This window comes from Carassius carassius, chromosome 39, assembly GCF_963082965.1.
Source record: "Carassius carassius chromosome 39, fCarCar2.1, whole genome shotgun sequence".
Classification (NCBI taxonomy): domain Eukaryota; kingdom Metazoa; phylum Chordata; class Actinopteri; order Cypriniformes; family Cyprinidae; genus Carassius; species Carassius carassius.
In genome coordinates, this window is record NC_081793.1 from 4599718 (window position 1) to 4616148 (window position 16431).

Sequence of the window (16431 nt, forward strand, 5' to 3'; positions counted from 1 at the left end):
ACTGTGATGCAGAGCTACTGTCAACTATGACCTTTCTGCAGCTCTGTAGGACACAACATTAATTCAGACCTTCAGCCAAGTCTTTTCATCTCTATGTTTCTGTCTCTGTAGCTCTGATTAATCAATGGATAAGGATGTTATTAAGGCCATTTTTAACCACATTGGTCCTTGTAGCTCTGCCACTTCCCTATAAAGCTGTTAATAAACTCATATCTGATCACAGATCCTTTCGTACAGACAGTATTGTCTTCTTCTGAACGTACTGTACAGACAAATAGGCTGCATACCGTGAAATAAGCTTCAATGTTTTTAGATTTAAATCAATTTAGGCAAACCACTGGAAGTGTTATTTGCCTCGGAAGCCATGCGAATTGAACTGATTACCCCATGTGTCAGATATATTAAAAATGTAATTTAATGAAGCAGCCATAATGCATTCGAATGGAGTGTGAACGTCCTTTGAGGAAACAACAGTGTGTATAAAACACATTTTACCTTGCAGCTATTATACATATTTATAAAGTCTATGATTAAATCTACGCTGACGGTTTTATATTGAATAAAACTACCTGGAACTGGTTCTTTCCAAGGTATACTGACCTAATTTACTTGCACTATAAGACAATGGATGTGTATTTTGAATGATCTACAAGTGAATGTTAATGCAAATATGAAAAATACGCTTTTTTCACTCCTCATAACCCTCAATCAAAACAGGATTAATTTTGATGATGATGTTTTGAAAGTCTACCGCAGATGCAGAACAATATATTACAGTTTGAAAGGACAGCAGGTGGGGCAGAGGGCAATCACGTTTTCAGGTGTTTGCTTACCTGTAGTCCTCCTGCGTGAACACAGGGATGATGGACGGCTGCAGGACAGTGATCTCCACCAGAGTCTTATTGAACTTTATCGGCTCCCCGTCATCGTAGGCAATAACTGCCAACTGTTTGGGAATACAAGAAAAAAATCAATTTTAAGATAAAAAAAGGAGTACTAAGAATCAGCAATGGCTCAAGTTCTATTCACACTGTCTCTATTATGAACATTCTATCCTTTTTCATCCAAAATACAAGTAAACATTTATATATATCAAGTAATATATATACAAGTAAACATTATATATATTTATATATATATATCTTTAAATCAGATCATTCCATCGTTTTCCAAGAAAAAAAAAAACCCTGTATTAGGAAAAGATTGTTGTGTACTTACACTGAATTTAGTGTTGGGCTCCTCATTCAGATTGACCTTGGTGAGAACATTGCCCGAGGTCTCGTCCACATCGAAGATACTAGTGCTATAAGGAAACTTCTCCAAATCCACTTTATAGTGAACTCGACTAGCCGCTGTACTCTGAAAGAAAATTTAAAAAGCTTTAAAAAGAAAACTCTCTCCCAACTACATCGATATTTTGTATGAATAAAGTTTTCAGAAAGACAGAATGTGGACAGTATATAAGAAATAACTGACAATGAGTGCTGAATTATATGCTTCACATTTGAGATGCAAAGCATTCATTTTCATTTTTATGAATAAACATATGAATAAGTCAGAATAAAGGATTCAGTCCTTTAGTGGTATAAATCAAGATCTCAAGTCAAGTCTACAAGTTGTAAAGCATGTTTAAAGCAACATTTTTCAACCAATGGTCAACTTAATGTTTCTACTAAGCACTCTTAGCAGGATTCAAATCAATATGACAGACCCAATTTGTTCATTTTATTCTGTTCTTCTCAAGTCCCGCCTCCCACTGCGAGTTTCATAAGTTGTGAGACTGTGAGATCCGATGTGTAGTGTTGGCCTGGGGACAGAGGGGATGGTAGTTCTGCTGTGATGGAGATAATTACAAGGGTGACGCCGGGTGAGAAATGGAGCCTGCGGGTGGCCCTGTCCTCATGAGAACGTGCTGAAAAACCCATTCATCCTCCCACGGGTGGGACAGCTCCACACATAGTGCTGGTCGGGGCATGCATTTTGGCGTGAAATCAGACTACAAATGATTTTTCAGCTCAGTCTTGTGTCTTCAGGGTGTATGGAGAGGATTGGGGTCATGGGGTGTTCGAAAGCACGAGAAGTTATGCCATACTGTGTTTTATCAAACTAGCAGATCATTTACATTTCCTTGCTGCTCTTTTAAAATCCTGAGGAGTTTGATTAACAGCACTCTCATTTCACCAGTCACTTTGCTTTAATATTTTATGTCTTTTCAGTTTGAAGACTCTATAATAGCAGATATGATTGCATTGTGCCCAGAAAAAGTCAGCTTTTTTATGTATTAAGGAATGCGTGGCATAGATGGGTTTAATTCTGATTTATTTCTGTGTGGATGAGGATGACTAATGAATAATGTACGCTGATGGGCATGAGGAGATATCTGATGCCAGTATGAAAAGCCATCTGACAGATGCTCAGAGAATAGGGAAAAGCGGAGAGAGTTGCCAGAACCACATTGATAGACAGCAAAACAAACCTGATCACCAATGGGCTGAAGAGATGCCCTAAATAAAAGCTGCTGAAAAACAGAATTATTATGTGCCAGTATGAAATAACCCTCCAAAGCAGTTCACCGAATGATTGCTTTGCTTGACAACAAAAAATGAAAAAATAAAAAAAATAAAAGGCTAAATCCATGTATATTAATTCGCCAAGAGAATATGCACAAATCCATTAACAAGATTGAAGTAATTTACTGTAATGCACAGCTTTGGATGTGGTCAGAGTGATGATTTCTGCCTAAATCTAAACAAAAAAACAACAACAAAAAAGGCTCTATCAGCCATGTATTAACTGATGGGGAAGTAACATGCTGTCACATTAGCTTTAAAACATTTTCTCACACAAAGATCATTATATAAAATATTGATAGCGCTATTGTTAATTGCTTAATGTGCAAAAGGATAACAAGTTTCTTCAGATTAGTTAAAGGTTTAGTTCCCCCAAAAATCTAAATTATGTCATTAATAACTCACCCTCATGTCGTTCCAAACCCGTGAGACCTCCACTCATCTTCAGAACACAGTTTAAGATATTTTAGATTTAGTCCGAGAGCTCTCAGTCCCTCCATTGAAACTCTGTGTTCGGTATACTGTCCATGTCCAGAAAGGTAAGAAAATCATCATCAAAGTAGTCCATGTGACATCACAGGGTGAGTAAGAATTTGTTGAAGCATTGAAAATACATTTTGGTCCAAAATTAGCAAAAACTACGACTTTATTCATCATTGTATTCTCTTCCAGGTCTGTTGTGATATATCCGGTTCGCGAACGAATCATTCGATGTAACCGGATATTCTTGAAGCAGTTATTTATCCAGTTATATTAATCCTCAAATCACTTAAACTGTAAACTTTTTTAATGTGGCTGACACTCCCTCTGAGTTAAAATAAACCAATATCCCGGAGTAATTCATTTACTCAAACAGTACACTGACTGAACTGCTAAGAAGAGAGAACTGAAGATGAACACCGAGCCGAGTCAGATAACGAACAAAAGATTGACTCGTTCTCGAGTAAAGAACTGTTTCTGTCAGACGCGTCCGATTCAAGAACCGAGGAGCTGATGATACTGCGCATGTGTTGTGTGATTCAGCATGAAGCAGAATGACACACAGCGCGTCTGAACCATACTGGGTTTTTTTGGTGATTGATTCTGAACTGATTTTGTGCTAATTTTATGAGCCCAGGTAAACCGAAAGCTTGAATCAAGGGCAATCATCGCAAATGACGTCATTACTTTGAGCGCAAAAGAACCAGTGAACAATTTTCTTCAACCGGTTTATTGAATCGAACTGTCCGAAAGAACTACTGGTGATCCGAAAATCAATGTAACCGGTTCTTGACTCGTGAAAGAGTCAATCTTTTGTTCGTTATCTGGCTCGGCTCGGTGTTCATCTTCAGTTCTCTCTTCACAGCAGTTCAGTCAGTGTACTATTTGAGTGAAGGGAGTGTCAGCCACATTAAAAAAGTTAACAGCTTAAGTCATTTGTGGATTAATGCGTATTGGAGACACGAAGCGTTTAAAACGATTCAGTTCGATTTGGTGAACTGGTTCAAAAAGATCCGGTTACATCGAATGATTCGTTCGTGAGCCGGATATCACAAAGTGCTTTGTTTTGAACTCTCTCACAACAGACCTGGAAGAGAAGACAATGCTGAATAAAGTCGTAGTTTTTGCTATTTTTGGACCAAAATGTATTTTTGATGCTTTAAAAAATTCTAACTGACCCTCTGATATCACATGGACTACTTTGATTATATTTTATTACCTTTCTGGACATGGACAGTATACCGTTCACACAGCTTCAATGGAAGGACAGAAAGCTCTCGGACTAAATCTTAAATATTTTAAACTGTGTTCTGAAGATGAATGGAGGTCTCACTGGTTTGGAACGACATGAGGGTGAGTTATTAATGACATAATTTTGATTTTTGGGTGAACTAACCCTTTAAAAAATGGCAAATTAGTATGTTACTATCTAACTTACTGAGAATCTCACAGATTCTGAGGAAACAAATGTCAGGACTGAATCATGGGTAGGGCCAGTGTTATGGGACCTCGGACTAGCCAGAGGCCTCCAAAGCCTCAGGGTAAATGGCCCGATACTGCCAAAGAAAACTAAACCAGGGCTCTTGACTCAAACTGTATTTTTACCATAGAGGCCCACCTAGGCACCTCAGAATATATAATGCGAGCTGACCAATAGAGCTCCTGGAGTTTGGGGCCCATTTGTGTATCTGACCACTAGGGCTCCATGACAAATGCCCAACACTTGGAGATAATAGTGCCCTTTCAAGCTAGCCTGCAATCTCAGAAAGGAGTAGAGGTGGAATACTGTATGTCTTGGAAAACATGACAAATGTAAGAAACAAACTAACTCGATCACCATCTGCTACAGAAGACCTTAGGGACAAGGGAGACACAACTACAATTGCATCTAGACAAATGAGCGCCAACACAGGTACAAATCCAGGCTCACACTACCACAAAAAGTGACAAATACACATAGAACATCCTATGAGCAGGCACAATCCACAGAGGAGTATGTATACCCCGAGGCTTATGAAGGGGCACGCAATTAAAATTGTCCACAAAAACAAAAGACTATCTCTAGAGCAAATCAGTCATATTAATGGGGACATTTTTTTCACTTTGGGACGCATAGTTTCATACCACTTCAGTGAATGATTGCACAAGCTGTTTATAAGATTTTGTTAATTGCGCATCACATTGAAAACATTATTAGGCAAGATGGTAAATTATAATACTAATTGAACTCTTGATACTGAAAGCCCAGTAGACTGTGATTACCCTGCCCTCATTAAGAAATGCAACTTTCTAATGACACCAACATTTGTGAATGCATAACGAGTAATCACAAGCAGCATAAGCCTCGATTTACGAAAAATAAATAAAATAAAATAAAATAAAAATAAAAACACCAAAACAAATTTAAAGAGGGAAAAGGACACTTGATACCTGATACAATGTCTTAGAAACATTGTGATTGGGTTTTCATCTTGCTGCTCCAATCCGATTCAACTTCAGTTCCCCAATTAATTTCCTTGATTTTTCAGAATTTTATAACGGCAAAGAAATAATAAAAATTACAGGAAACATTGATGTTAACTACACTTTTCCACTACCTTTACAGATTATATTAATAATTTATAAATTCCCCGATATTTCCAGGCTTTCCAGGACAATTGAAACCCTGCAAAAAATACTCACATTTTGACATTTGTGGCTGAGTGCGTATGAAACAAGATGACAGTAAACGCAGATTGCCAAATCACATCTGTGGATCATGTCATGACGTTTCAGATTGAAAAATTGACATTAAGTTACATTAAATCTGTGTTGTAGACAAAAACAGGTCAGAATGGACTGCAACAGCACAGAAGTGTTATGATACCAGAAGATACAGTTCAAATGACTGCTTTCAAGTAGCAAAGAACATTCTAAAAATGTTTAAAATGCATTACAAGAGTAAAGTGATTCAAAATTGAGCCATATATTCCTTAGTAGTGCTTTCCTGCCAAAATTGACCTATTGAAATGTCATTTATGGCAGGAACTGAGAGGTTTTGTAGCATCTAGACTCTGACTCAAGCTAAAAAAAAAATAACTGGCATTCAACAGCCACCATCTGCAACAAAATGCTCCAGCTTCTATGAATAATGGCAGCTTTCTGCATGATCTGATACACTGAAGAGGATAAGTATCCCTCAGTTTCAAAGACAGTTAAAGTGTTGCTGGCACAAATTTACCTTGCTCCTATGAATAAAGTGCCATTTATCAGAGCGCTCACTAATAAAGACCTCATGTATCGCTCAACTTAATGTCAGAGTCAGAAATTCAATTTAGGTTTAGATGTATGCTCAAATAATTATTTGTTCAAATTACTCATGTATTCCCAGTGTTAAGTAACTAACCTCAAACAGCAATGCTACTAACCTAACTTCATTTTTCAACAGTGTGGCAGCAGTTCAGAGTGACAAAATGTCACATTATACAGCATCAATTCAGAGCCATATTTCACATGCTGCTGTTGAGCAAGCAGAGTAACTCAAGTAACTTTGCAAGAAAAAAAGAAAAAGAAAAGATTCATTCGGATGGTTTTAGTTAACTATTTGGTGTTCCATAAAAGTCCCTGCAGTATATGTTATATATAAAAAGAAGTTGATGTTGATGTTATTATTTTAACCAAAATCAATATTGTGTTTTTTTAGATACTGTTTTTTTTTTTAATCAATGTGCTATTTCTGTTATTATTGAATAAAATTACAGTATTAAATACATAAAAGTATAATATATTTATTAGCTCCAATAAGTAATTGCATTTTAACTTTTGTTTGCAGCTTGACTTCATTCTGTTATTTTATGCAGATTGTAGTTTAGCAAGTAACTGTAGTTCACTGATGAAAACAGTAATCTTTCTGTTAACCTACTGTATAATAGCAATGTACAACATGAAAATTGCTTATATGGATGTGGTTAACTAGAAACCCAAAGCAGTGTTTTATACTGCAACTGATGACATACTAGCATGACTGTCTGGCTAAATTCAATTTCCAGTCGCAGCTGGGGCTTCTGGCCTGCTTTGCCCCTGACCAGTCTTCGTATGTGTGCTGAGTTATGCGCTGAATCGAGACGCACAATAGATCCTTTTTTGAGGTTGAGGTTACTGAGAAGCATTACATCTGCACACCTCCAAATGAATATGCATTTGGATTGAAGGAGAAAGAGAGAGAGAGAAAAATAAAGCATTTAAGAGCAAGAGAAAGGGAAAGAGTCAACCCAAACTGACCAAAAAAGGTTGTTTGTGTGGTTGCTGCATGGGATTTGTGACCAAGTTATTATCTTTAATGAAAACAAGCAGTATATAATATATCTTTATCAACTAAAATCAAAATATATAATAAATAAGAATTGTTTCATTTATCATCAATTAATATGAGTCTGTGCTGCCCAGTTCAACAGGAAGTGAGTGTCTGATTGACCTGTACAACATGTATGTGATGTAAAATCTGGAGGAGGGGAAGAACACTAGCTGCTAGCATGTGATCAGTTGTGGCATAAAATAACCTCTGGGGTTTTTCTTATAAAACTAAGAAATAGACACATTGTACGTTTTAATAGAAACATGTGTCTTAATTTTAGTTGATTCAAATCCAGCCACTATTTGTTCTCTGGTGCGAGCTGGGGCAGCTGTGGCCTGGACTTGTAACACGAAGGTTGCAGGTTTGAGTCTCGTTGCTGGCAGGAGTTGTAGGTGGGGCGGGGGGAATTAATAAACAGCACTCTCTTCAACCCTCAATAGCCATGGCTGAAGTGAACTGAACCCCCAGTTGCTCCCCGCACGCTGGATATAGCTGCCCACTGCTCTGGGGGTGTGTTCACTTCTCACTGCTGTGTGTGTGCACTTGGATGGGTTAAATGCAGAGCACCAATTCCGAGAATGGGTTACCATACATGGCAAATGTCACGACTCTCACTTTTCACTTAAAAAAAAAAAGAAAAAAAAGAAAAAAGAAAAATACAAATATAAAAATCCAAATTAGGACATATAACTCAACAGTAATATAATATGATCTGTTGTTGTAAATTGAAAAAAAGGCATTAAAAAAAAAAACAAAAAAAAAAACTACCAAACAAAGAAGGGAAAGCAAACAAACAGAACAAAAAAAAAAACAGAAAAAATGAAACAAAACTGAAAAATAAATAAATAAATACGGTACATACCAAAAAATAAAATTAAATAAAATTAAATAAAAAAATAAAAAAAAATAAAGAATACTATAATAGCCCTGGACCATGTTAAAATCCACGGCTTTGTGTGATGCTGGTTGTGTTTGTCTGTGATCGTGGCTGTGGAGGGTAGGTATGGCTTTGGGGCTTAACACTGGAGACGTGCCAGGCTGTTACTCACCAGTTGGGCTGGTGTAGCTGCCTCTTCAGGTAAACACACACACACAGCTTTGAGTCTTTGCTGTTGTTTTTTTTTCTTTTCTTTGTTTTATTGTGCTTAGCCCTTTGAAGTCATGCCACACAGTACACATTTGTTCGCTGCACAACGCAGTCAGACCTATTCACAGTCACATCAGGCAGCAACCAATAGAGACTGTCAATGACACTCTAGTTTAATCATTAGAGACTTGATGCTACACTCGATATATCTTCAGTGACATTTTGTAGAAAAAAGATCAAGGTGACTGTTTTCTTGTGAAGCATGACGTTTGACTATCAGCATAAAATCTCATGTGTTCTTATTGCTTCTAAGCATCTGTGCATGATGTGTGTACAAATGGACTAGTTTGATTCTAGAAATATTTAGTTCCAGAAAATGTACTCACTATCATGCCATCCAAGATGCAAATACGTTTGCTTCTTCATTGGAACAGAAATTTAGCATTACATCACTTGCTCACTAGCAGATCACCTGCTGTGAATAGGTGCCTTCAGAATGAGAGTCCAAACAGCTGATAATAAACATCACAATAATCCACAAGTACTCCACACCACTCCAGTTCATCAATTAACATCTTCTGAAGTGAAAAATTGCATGTTTGTGAGAAACAAATCCATTAAGGCATTTTTAACTTCAGACTGTTGCTTCCAGCTAAAATATGAGCCATCTATCCATAATATTACTTACTCCAGTAAACAAAAAAAAAACAAAAAAACACAGTCTAAATCAGGAGAGAAATATGCACAGATCAAGCACCGTTTACAAACGAAAATATTCCAAAACAGTTCTAAACAAATATACTGGTGGATTTCGATATGAGAGGGCAAGAGTGGATGGACTTTTTCACTGAAGGAAGCATCATTATGGATTATGGACTGGTATTTTGGCCAGAAGCGATGGCTTAAAATTAAAATGCCTTAATGATGGATTTCATTTTTACAAACACAGATTTTTAATTGACAAGATGTTAACTGATGGACTGGAGTCATGTGGATTACATGTAGACTATTGTGATGCTTTTATTAGCTGTTTGGACTCTCATTCTGACGGTACCCATTCACTGTAAAGGATCCAAGTGATGAAGAAACAAACTCATCAACAGCTTTGATGGCTGAGGTTGAGTACATTTTTACCTAATTTTCATTTTAGGGTGAACTATTCCTTATATGAAACATCTCAGTGATGAAGGAACACATAATCAACTCAACTCACCAGTGGGTCCAGGTCCTCAGCATGTACGGTGGTCACTATGGTCCCTTTGATTGCGTTGGGTGCCACCATTCCCTGGTACAGCATTTGCGTGAACACTGGTGGGAAGTCGTTCATGTCCTGCCCAGACAAAGAAAATCAAACTCAGTGCCTCGATTCCTGCTCTCTTCGCCTTCCTCTACTTTTGCAGCTGTCAGACTGTGCACTAGCTCAGGCCCCATTAGCTAGCCTCGAACACTAAAACACTAAGCAAAAATGGCATTTATTCAATAGTACATCATGCAGTGCATTAAGAATGTGTCACAGTGCTAGATGCCCGGGGACTTTTTTGGGAAAAAGTTGGGTGAGGCTTAATTATAGCCACTGAGAGAGCACTAAAGGCAGATGAAAAGGTTACCAGAGAGAGTAAAGAGGCAAAGATGAAACAGAGGTGCTAATATAGTGCAATAGAGTGCTTCTGGAGCTATAAACATTAAATACATTTTCAAAAGTGACATTTCAAGATAGATATACTCATGCCCTCAGAAGTTTGAGTTATCTCAGAGAATATACCAAAATTATAATTTTATATTTTTATTTTACATTTTTTCGCTATTTTGGCAAAATATTTTTAGTTTCAGAAATGTCTGTGCATTTATAATACATTTATATATAAAATAATGTTAATGCTAATAATGTAATGCTTTTACCTTTTTTTCATTTTTCTTTTTTTAGTCTATTGTCAATATTTCAGGATAAACAAAAAGTGATATATGCTTCTCACTGTGATTTCAAATTCATTAAATTTGTTTAATGGCACATTTCCAGTGAGGAACTATATTACCCAGAATTCTAAACAGATATCCACCAATGAGAGAAGTCGCTGTTCTAGAAATGAAAATCACTGCAAGGAAAACAAAAACCATGACTTTATTCAACAATCTGTCTCCTCTGTGTCTCTCTGCATCACCGTAGCGCCATTTTGGACAATATCTGCGCTATTCTGTATCAGTAGAACGTGTATTTATGCTTTGATTTGAACGAAAACAGCGCATCCGTGCAGCATGGCTGACACAGAAGAGTGTTTGCTACCTGCGTTCAGCTCATATTCTCCAAAATGGGTCACAAAGAGGTGAAAAATTGTTGAACAAAGTCATTTTTTTTGTTTTTTTCACGTACAAAATGTATTCTCGTTGCTTCATTACGTTACGGTTGAACCACTGATGGCAGATGGACTATTTTGACGATGTCTTTCATACTTTTCTGGACCTTGTCAGTGAAATTTACTTGGCAGTCAATGGGACAGCCACAAGCCTCCCGGTTTTCATCCAAAATATCTCAAATTGTGTTCCGGAGATGAAGAAAGCTTTTACGGGTTTGGAACGATATCAGGGTAAGTGATTAATGACAAATTTTTCATTTTTGGGTGGACTAACCCTTGAAATAGCTAATACATTTGTTTGTATTTGAAAATGTTGGAGTAACATACAAATCTATTGTTTTTATATTGTATTTTCTTGACTATAACTTAATAGTTTGATATTATACCACCATATCATAAAATGAACTCAATATTACAGTACAATACAGATATACAGATACAATCCACCATCATGATGCTAAAAGTATTGTGTTCTGGAAGCTTCTTTAACTCATTACTAATGCTTTATTTAGTAAATAATAATAATAATAATAATAATAATAATAATAATAATAATAATAATAATAATAATAAATCGAATAAATCAATGTTTGTAATGTTGTAGATCTGTTTGGATCATGGCTTATAACCATTTATACACTATTTATTTATTTATATTTGGAGAAACTTTCAGATACAAGGTTGCTGTAAAAATGGTTTCTCACTTTGTTGAGAACCTTAACTTTTTTCCACAAAGTTGTATATGTGAAAGATACAGCAAAGCGGAAAAGTGCGGTTGGCTCCCATGAATGCTGATGACACAGGTGATTCTGGGAGATGGAAGAGATGCGATGTGACCTAATACACTCAATAGAGCAGCCATCTCCGAGTCCAAGGAGAGGCCAGGAGGGTTCTGGTATCCAAATTACACTTCCCTCCCCTGTCAATCCCCCACCCTTCATCCTTCCTGTAAGAATGCGCTTATTCAAGGATGCCCTTGAGTCCTGAGTACCAACTAATAAAACTTTGCTATTGCTCACATTCCCAAAACAAAAGGTCATGAGAAAGTACTTTGAAGTGAAATTGGTATTTTTTTCTCTTATTTCAAATCCCCACACATCTATTTGTCTTCTACCTCCCCAGATAAAAAATTAAATCTGTCAAGCCTTAAAGTAAATCTGCAAAGTGTAGTGAGTTCACAATGGTGCTCTTAGTCGCACTGGGACCGTTTTCTCCATAAGGATGGTGCCTTGGGGCTTCTATCCCATCATAATCACTCCAAGTTTCCATGCATCAGGTAGTAGCACATTCATTTTCCACAGCAACTAATTATCAATTAGCCACACCATGCACAGAAGGAAAATTAATAAATAATCCCAAAACAGAAACAATTATGGATTCTTGGGAGACTGTAGAGGACATAATAAGCTTTGTTTCTCCTTGCATGAAAATGCTTTTACTTAAACTCTTTTTCGTTTAAGCTGAAACCTATCAAACTGCAGGTGGATTGGGAAATGAAATAAACATAAAAAATAAATGTAATCCTAAACAACTGGTTAAATGTCTAACAGTGCCCTTGCTCTTTTGTCGAAGCTTGACCACAGAAGAATACAACATTTACATGAACAAGGGAAGCTAAAGGATCTCATATAGGATGACAGAAGAGCTCAAATAGGCTGATAGTGTTTGAATTGATACATTAAATGCAATTTATATAACAATTTATATAACTATTTATTAATTTATTTAGCCATTTATATAGCTAAGTTAAAGTCGCAAATAAACTATACATTTAACTTCCATTCACTAAAATTAATCAGACCTATGTGTATATGAAAGAGAAGACAATTAAGGAGAGCACATTTGAATATTTGCTGTAATGCTGTTTGCAAACGATTGTGACCAAAAAATGATATCTGTAGTCTTACTTGCTTATTTATTTATTTATTATATATATATTTTTTTTACAAATATCATGTGTGAATTGATAGCGATATATTTTAGTGATGCACCAAAATTAATGTTTTCATTTAACCAAGTCTGAAACCAAAAATAAAGTTTCATTAATCCATGCGACTAACTTCAGTTTTTTTTGCCCTTGTACGAAATTACCATTCTCATGGATACTGCCTGTGAAAATTTGTAGAACAGTGGTAAATGTGAAGAAACATTTACAGCTTATAATAGCATACATACATTAAATTACTCTGAATGTTGAAATATGTTCTTAAAACTATAAAAATAAAAGACAAAAATAGTCACCCATTCTAAGAATTGGTTTGCAGGTCTCCCAAACAAACAACAGCAGCCTTAAATTGGAAAATGGTCATATCATAGCTGTCTGGGGACATTACTAAGAAGGCAGTCGACTAAGAGACAAAGGAGTTTGTTGGAATTGTGGAAAATAATTAAGACTCTCTTACCAATACAGTGACAGTAACAGAGGCCAACCCCGGTGGCATTTTGCCGCTTCCTCCATCCACAGCCTCCACCACGAAGGTCCATGTTGTCCCATTCGGTAAGAGTTTCTCGAAATCAAGTGAGTGAAGCACCTTCAGCTCTCCAGTAAGAAAGTTCACTGCAAACAGCTCTCTGGCCTCATCGGTCCTGATACGGTACGTGACATTGGCATCCAGATCAGGGTCCAGTGCCTGCGTGAGACAATCGTTAGGTCCAAAACACTTTGGATAAATAATTCTAATCTCGGCATTAATTAAACCCTTAAACTTTTTCTGAATAAACCAAATGATCGGGTTAAATTAATGATTGAAATGAATCCTGTAGTGACCCAGAAGCGATGAGTAAATTAGAAAGATATTTCACCGGCAACAAGGCACTGAGCTGTGGGAACTCACAAATTAATCATTATGGCAAACTAAACAACATCCCAAGAGGACACAGGCCTTTGGATGGTTGTGAAGTGTAGCTCCTGAGGATAAAATTGTGTCTGGTCTTGTATTGCAGTTGGTCAGTTCTGTCCAAAACAGATTAAGGGGAATCTAGCAACATTTTATCAAGTTGTTTGATGTATATATTGTGGCAGCTCACCAATGAAACATCCATGTTGTGACTGGAAATGGTAATGCTCTGTCGCGTAAAAAATAAAAAAAAGTACCACCTACACTAAACCCCAACGGATAAAAAATAACATGCATTTTTCATGATACCCCTTGTTTTGTGCAAATTATGAACATTTTGCAAACTCTGCAATCGGTATGGAAGTTTATGTGCACAACTGTGTGTGTGTGTATATATATATATATATATATATATATATATATATATATATATAAATCTGGGTCCTAAAGCAAATACAGTTGGGAGCTACTGATGTTATCCGCGAATTAGAAGCCGTTATACTGAGTGTAGCTACAATGGCAATTATTAAAGACAGAAAACTGCTGAAGGTAGATCAGAAAAAAGGCGTTCACATTTCTATCACCTTCTAGTAGATACTAGCAAATATCCTGCTGACACTGCCACCCCTGCAGCCCTCTCCACTAATTGCACTTGTTCCCACACTCCTCGTACCACTGGGAGGGGTGGAGGTACTGGTCTCCTTATATCAAAATAATGGAAATTTGATCTTCAGCCTTCACCTACAGGTAATGGTTCATTTGAATCACATGCCATTACTGTAACCCACCCTGTTAAAATCCACTTTGTGGTCATTTATCGTCCCCCAGGTCAATTGGGAAACTTCTTGGAGGAGTTGGATGTGCTGCTATCAAACTTTCCTGTAGATGGTACTCCTCCGGTACTGCTTAATGACTTCAACATCCACCTAGATAAACTCCAGGATGCTGACTTCAAAACTCTGCTCGCCTCATTTGATCTCAAGCAAGTGTCTACTACAGCGACTCACAAATCAGGCAACCAACTGGACCTCATCTACACATGCCGTTGCTCTGTGGACAACTCTTCCGTTGCTCCACTGCACACCTCAGACCACTTCCTCATTACTGCTAACCTAGCACTTACTCCTGAAGCGGCTCACACTCCAACGCAGGTCACCTTTCGACGGAACCTACGCTCACTCTCTCCATCTCGCCTATCTTCTGTGGTTTCATCCTCGCTTCCTGCACTCTCTCAGTTTTCAGCTCTGGACACGAACAGTGCTACGGACCCTCTTTACTCCACTTTAACATCATCTTGCTTGGACAACTTTTGCCCACTGTTGTCTAGACCAGCACGCACCGCCCCATCTGCCCCCTGGCTGTACGAGGTTCTCCGTGAACATCGCTCCAAACTCAGGGCGGATGCAGAGAGGAAATGGCAGAAATCAAGAAACTCTACCGACCTCAGTGTGTATCTCTCCTCTCTTCCTTCTCTGCAAATGTCTTCACAGCTAAAACATCCTACTACCACAACAAAATTAACAGCTGTTGTGACGCTCGGACACTCTTCAAGACTTTCTCTTCTCTTCTTAATCCGCCGCCACCACCTCCTCCATTGACTCTTACAGTGGACGACTTTGCAGTTTTCTTCACAAATAAGACAAGAACCATCAGTGACCAATTCTCCACACCGCAGACTGAGGACAACTTCACAATGACCGACGCACACTCTTTCTCCTCCTTCTCCCCACTCTCAGAGATGGACGTTTCCAAACTTCTCCTGTCCAATCATCCTACTACTTGTACACTTGATCCGATCCCCACTCACCTCCTTCAAGCGATCTCTTCTTCAGTCATACCTTCGCTTACTCACATTATCAACTCCTCTCTTCACTCTGGAACATTTCCCTCAGCATTCAAGCAGACTCGGGTAAGCCCACTGCTCAAGAAACATCTCTAAATCCAGCGCTTCTTGAAAACTACAGACCGGTATCCCTTCTTCCATTCATTGCAAAGATACTTGAACAAGCTGTGTTCAACCACCTTTCTATGTTCCTTGTACAGAACAACCTCCTGGACAGCAACCGATCTGGCTTCAAAAGTGGCCACTCAACTGAGACTGCTCTGCTCTCTGTTACTGAAGCCCTGCGACTAGCAAGAGCAGCTTCAAAATCCTCAGTACTCCTCTTACTGGACCTGTCTGTTGCTTTTGACACCGTTAATCACCAGATTCTCCTGTCCACCCTCAGAAAGATGGGCATCTCTGGAACTGCACTCCTGTGGGTTAAGTCCTACCTCTCTGACAGATCCTTCAGTGTGTCTTGGAGGGGTGATGTTTCTAAGTCACAACACCTTGCTACTGGGGTTCCTCAAGGCTCAGTACTTGGACCACTTCTCTTCTCCATCTACATGACGTCATTAGAATCTGTCATTCAGAAGCATGGCTTTTCTTATCACTGCTACGCTGATGACACCCAACTCAACTTCTCATTCCAACCAGATGACCCGAAGGTAGCTGCTCGTATTTCAGCCTGTCTGAGTGAAATTTGTAGCTGGATGAATGACCATCACCTTCAGCTTAACCTTACGAAGACAGAACTCCTGGTGATTCCAGCTAACCCATTTCTTCATCACAACTTCTCTATACAGCTGGGTTCGTCAACCATTACTCCTTCGAGGACAGCCAGAAACCTAGGAGTTGTGATGGATCATCGGTTAAGCTTCACAGACCACATTGCTACAACGACCCAGTCCTGCAGGTTTTCCTTATACAACATTAGGAAGATTAGACCCT

At 38.0% G+C, this 16431-nt stretch overlaps 1 protein-coding gene across 3 annotated transcripts in view; it reads right to left on the reverse strand.

The window, feature by feature from the left end:
• LOC132121260 (protocadherin-15-like) overlaps nucleotides 1-16431 on the reverse strand; it is a 224751-nt gene that overhangs the window by 48085 nt on the left and 160235 nt on the right. For all 3 annotated transcript variants that reach the window (XM_059530486.1, XM_059530485.1, XM_059530484.1), the window contains exons 21-24: nucleotides 13224-13451; nucleotides 9684-9800; nucleotides 1219-1359; nucleotides 834-946 (exon numbers count right to left, since the gene is read on the reverse strand). In XM_059530486.1, the coding sequence (XP_059386469.1) occupies nucleotides 834-946; nucleotides 1219-1359; nucleotides 9684-9800; nucleotides 13224-13451 (599 nt within the window). The remainder of the gene's footprint in view (nucleotides 1-833; nucleotides 947-1218; nucleotides 1360-9683; nucleotides 9801-13223; nucleotides 13452-16431) is intronic.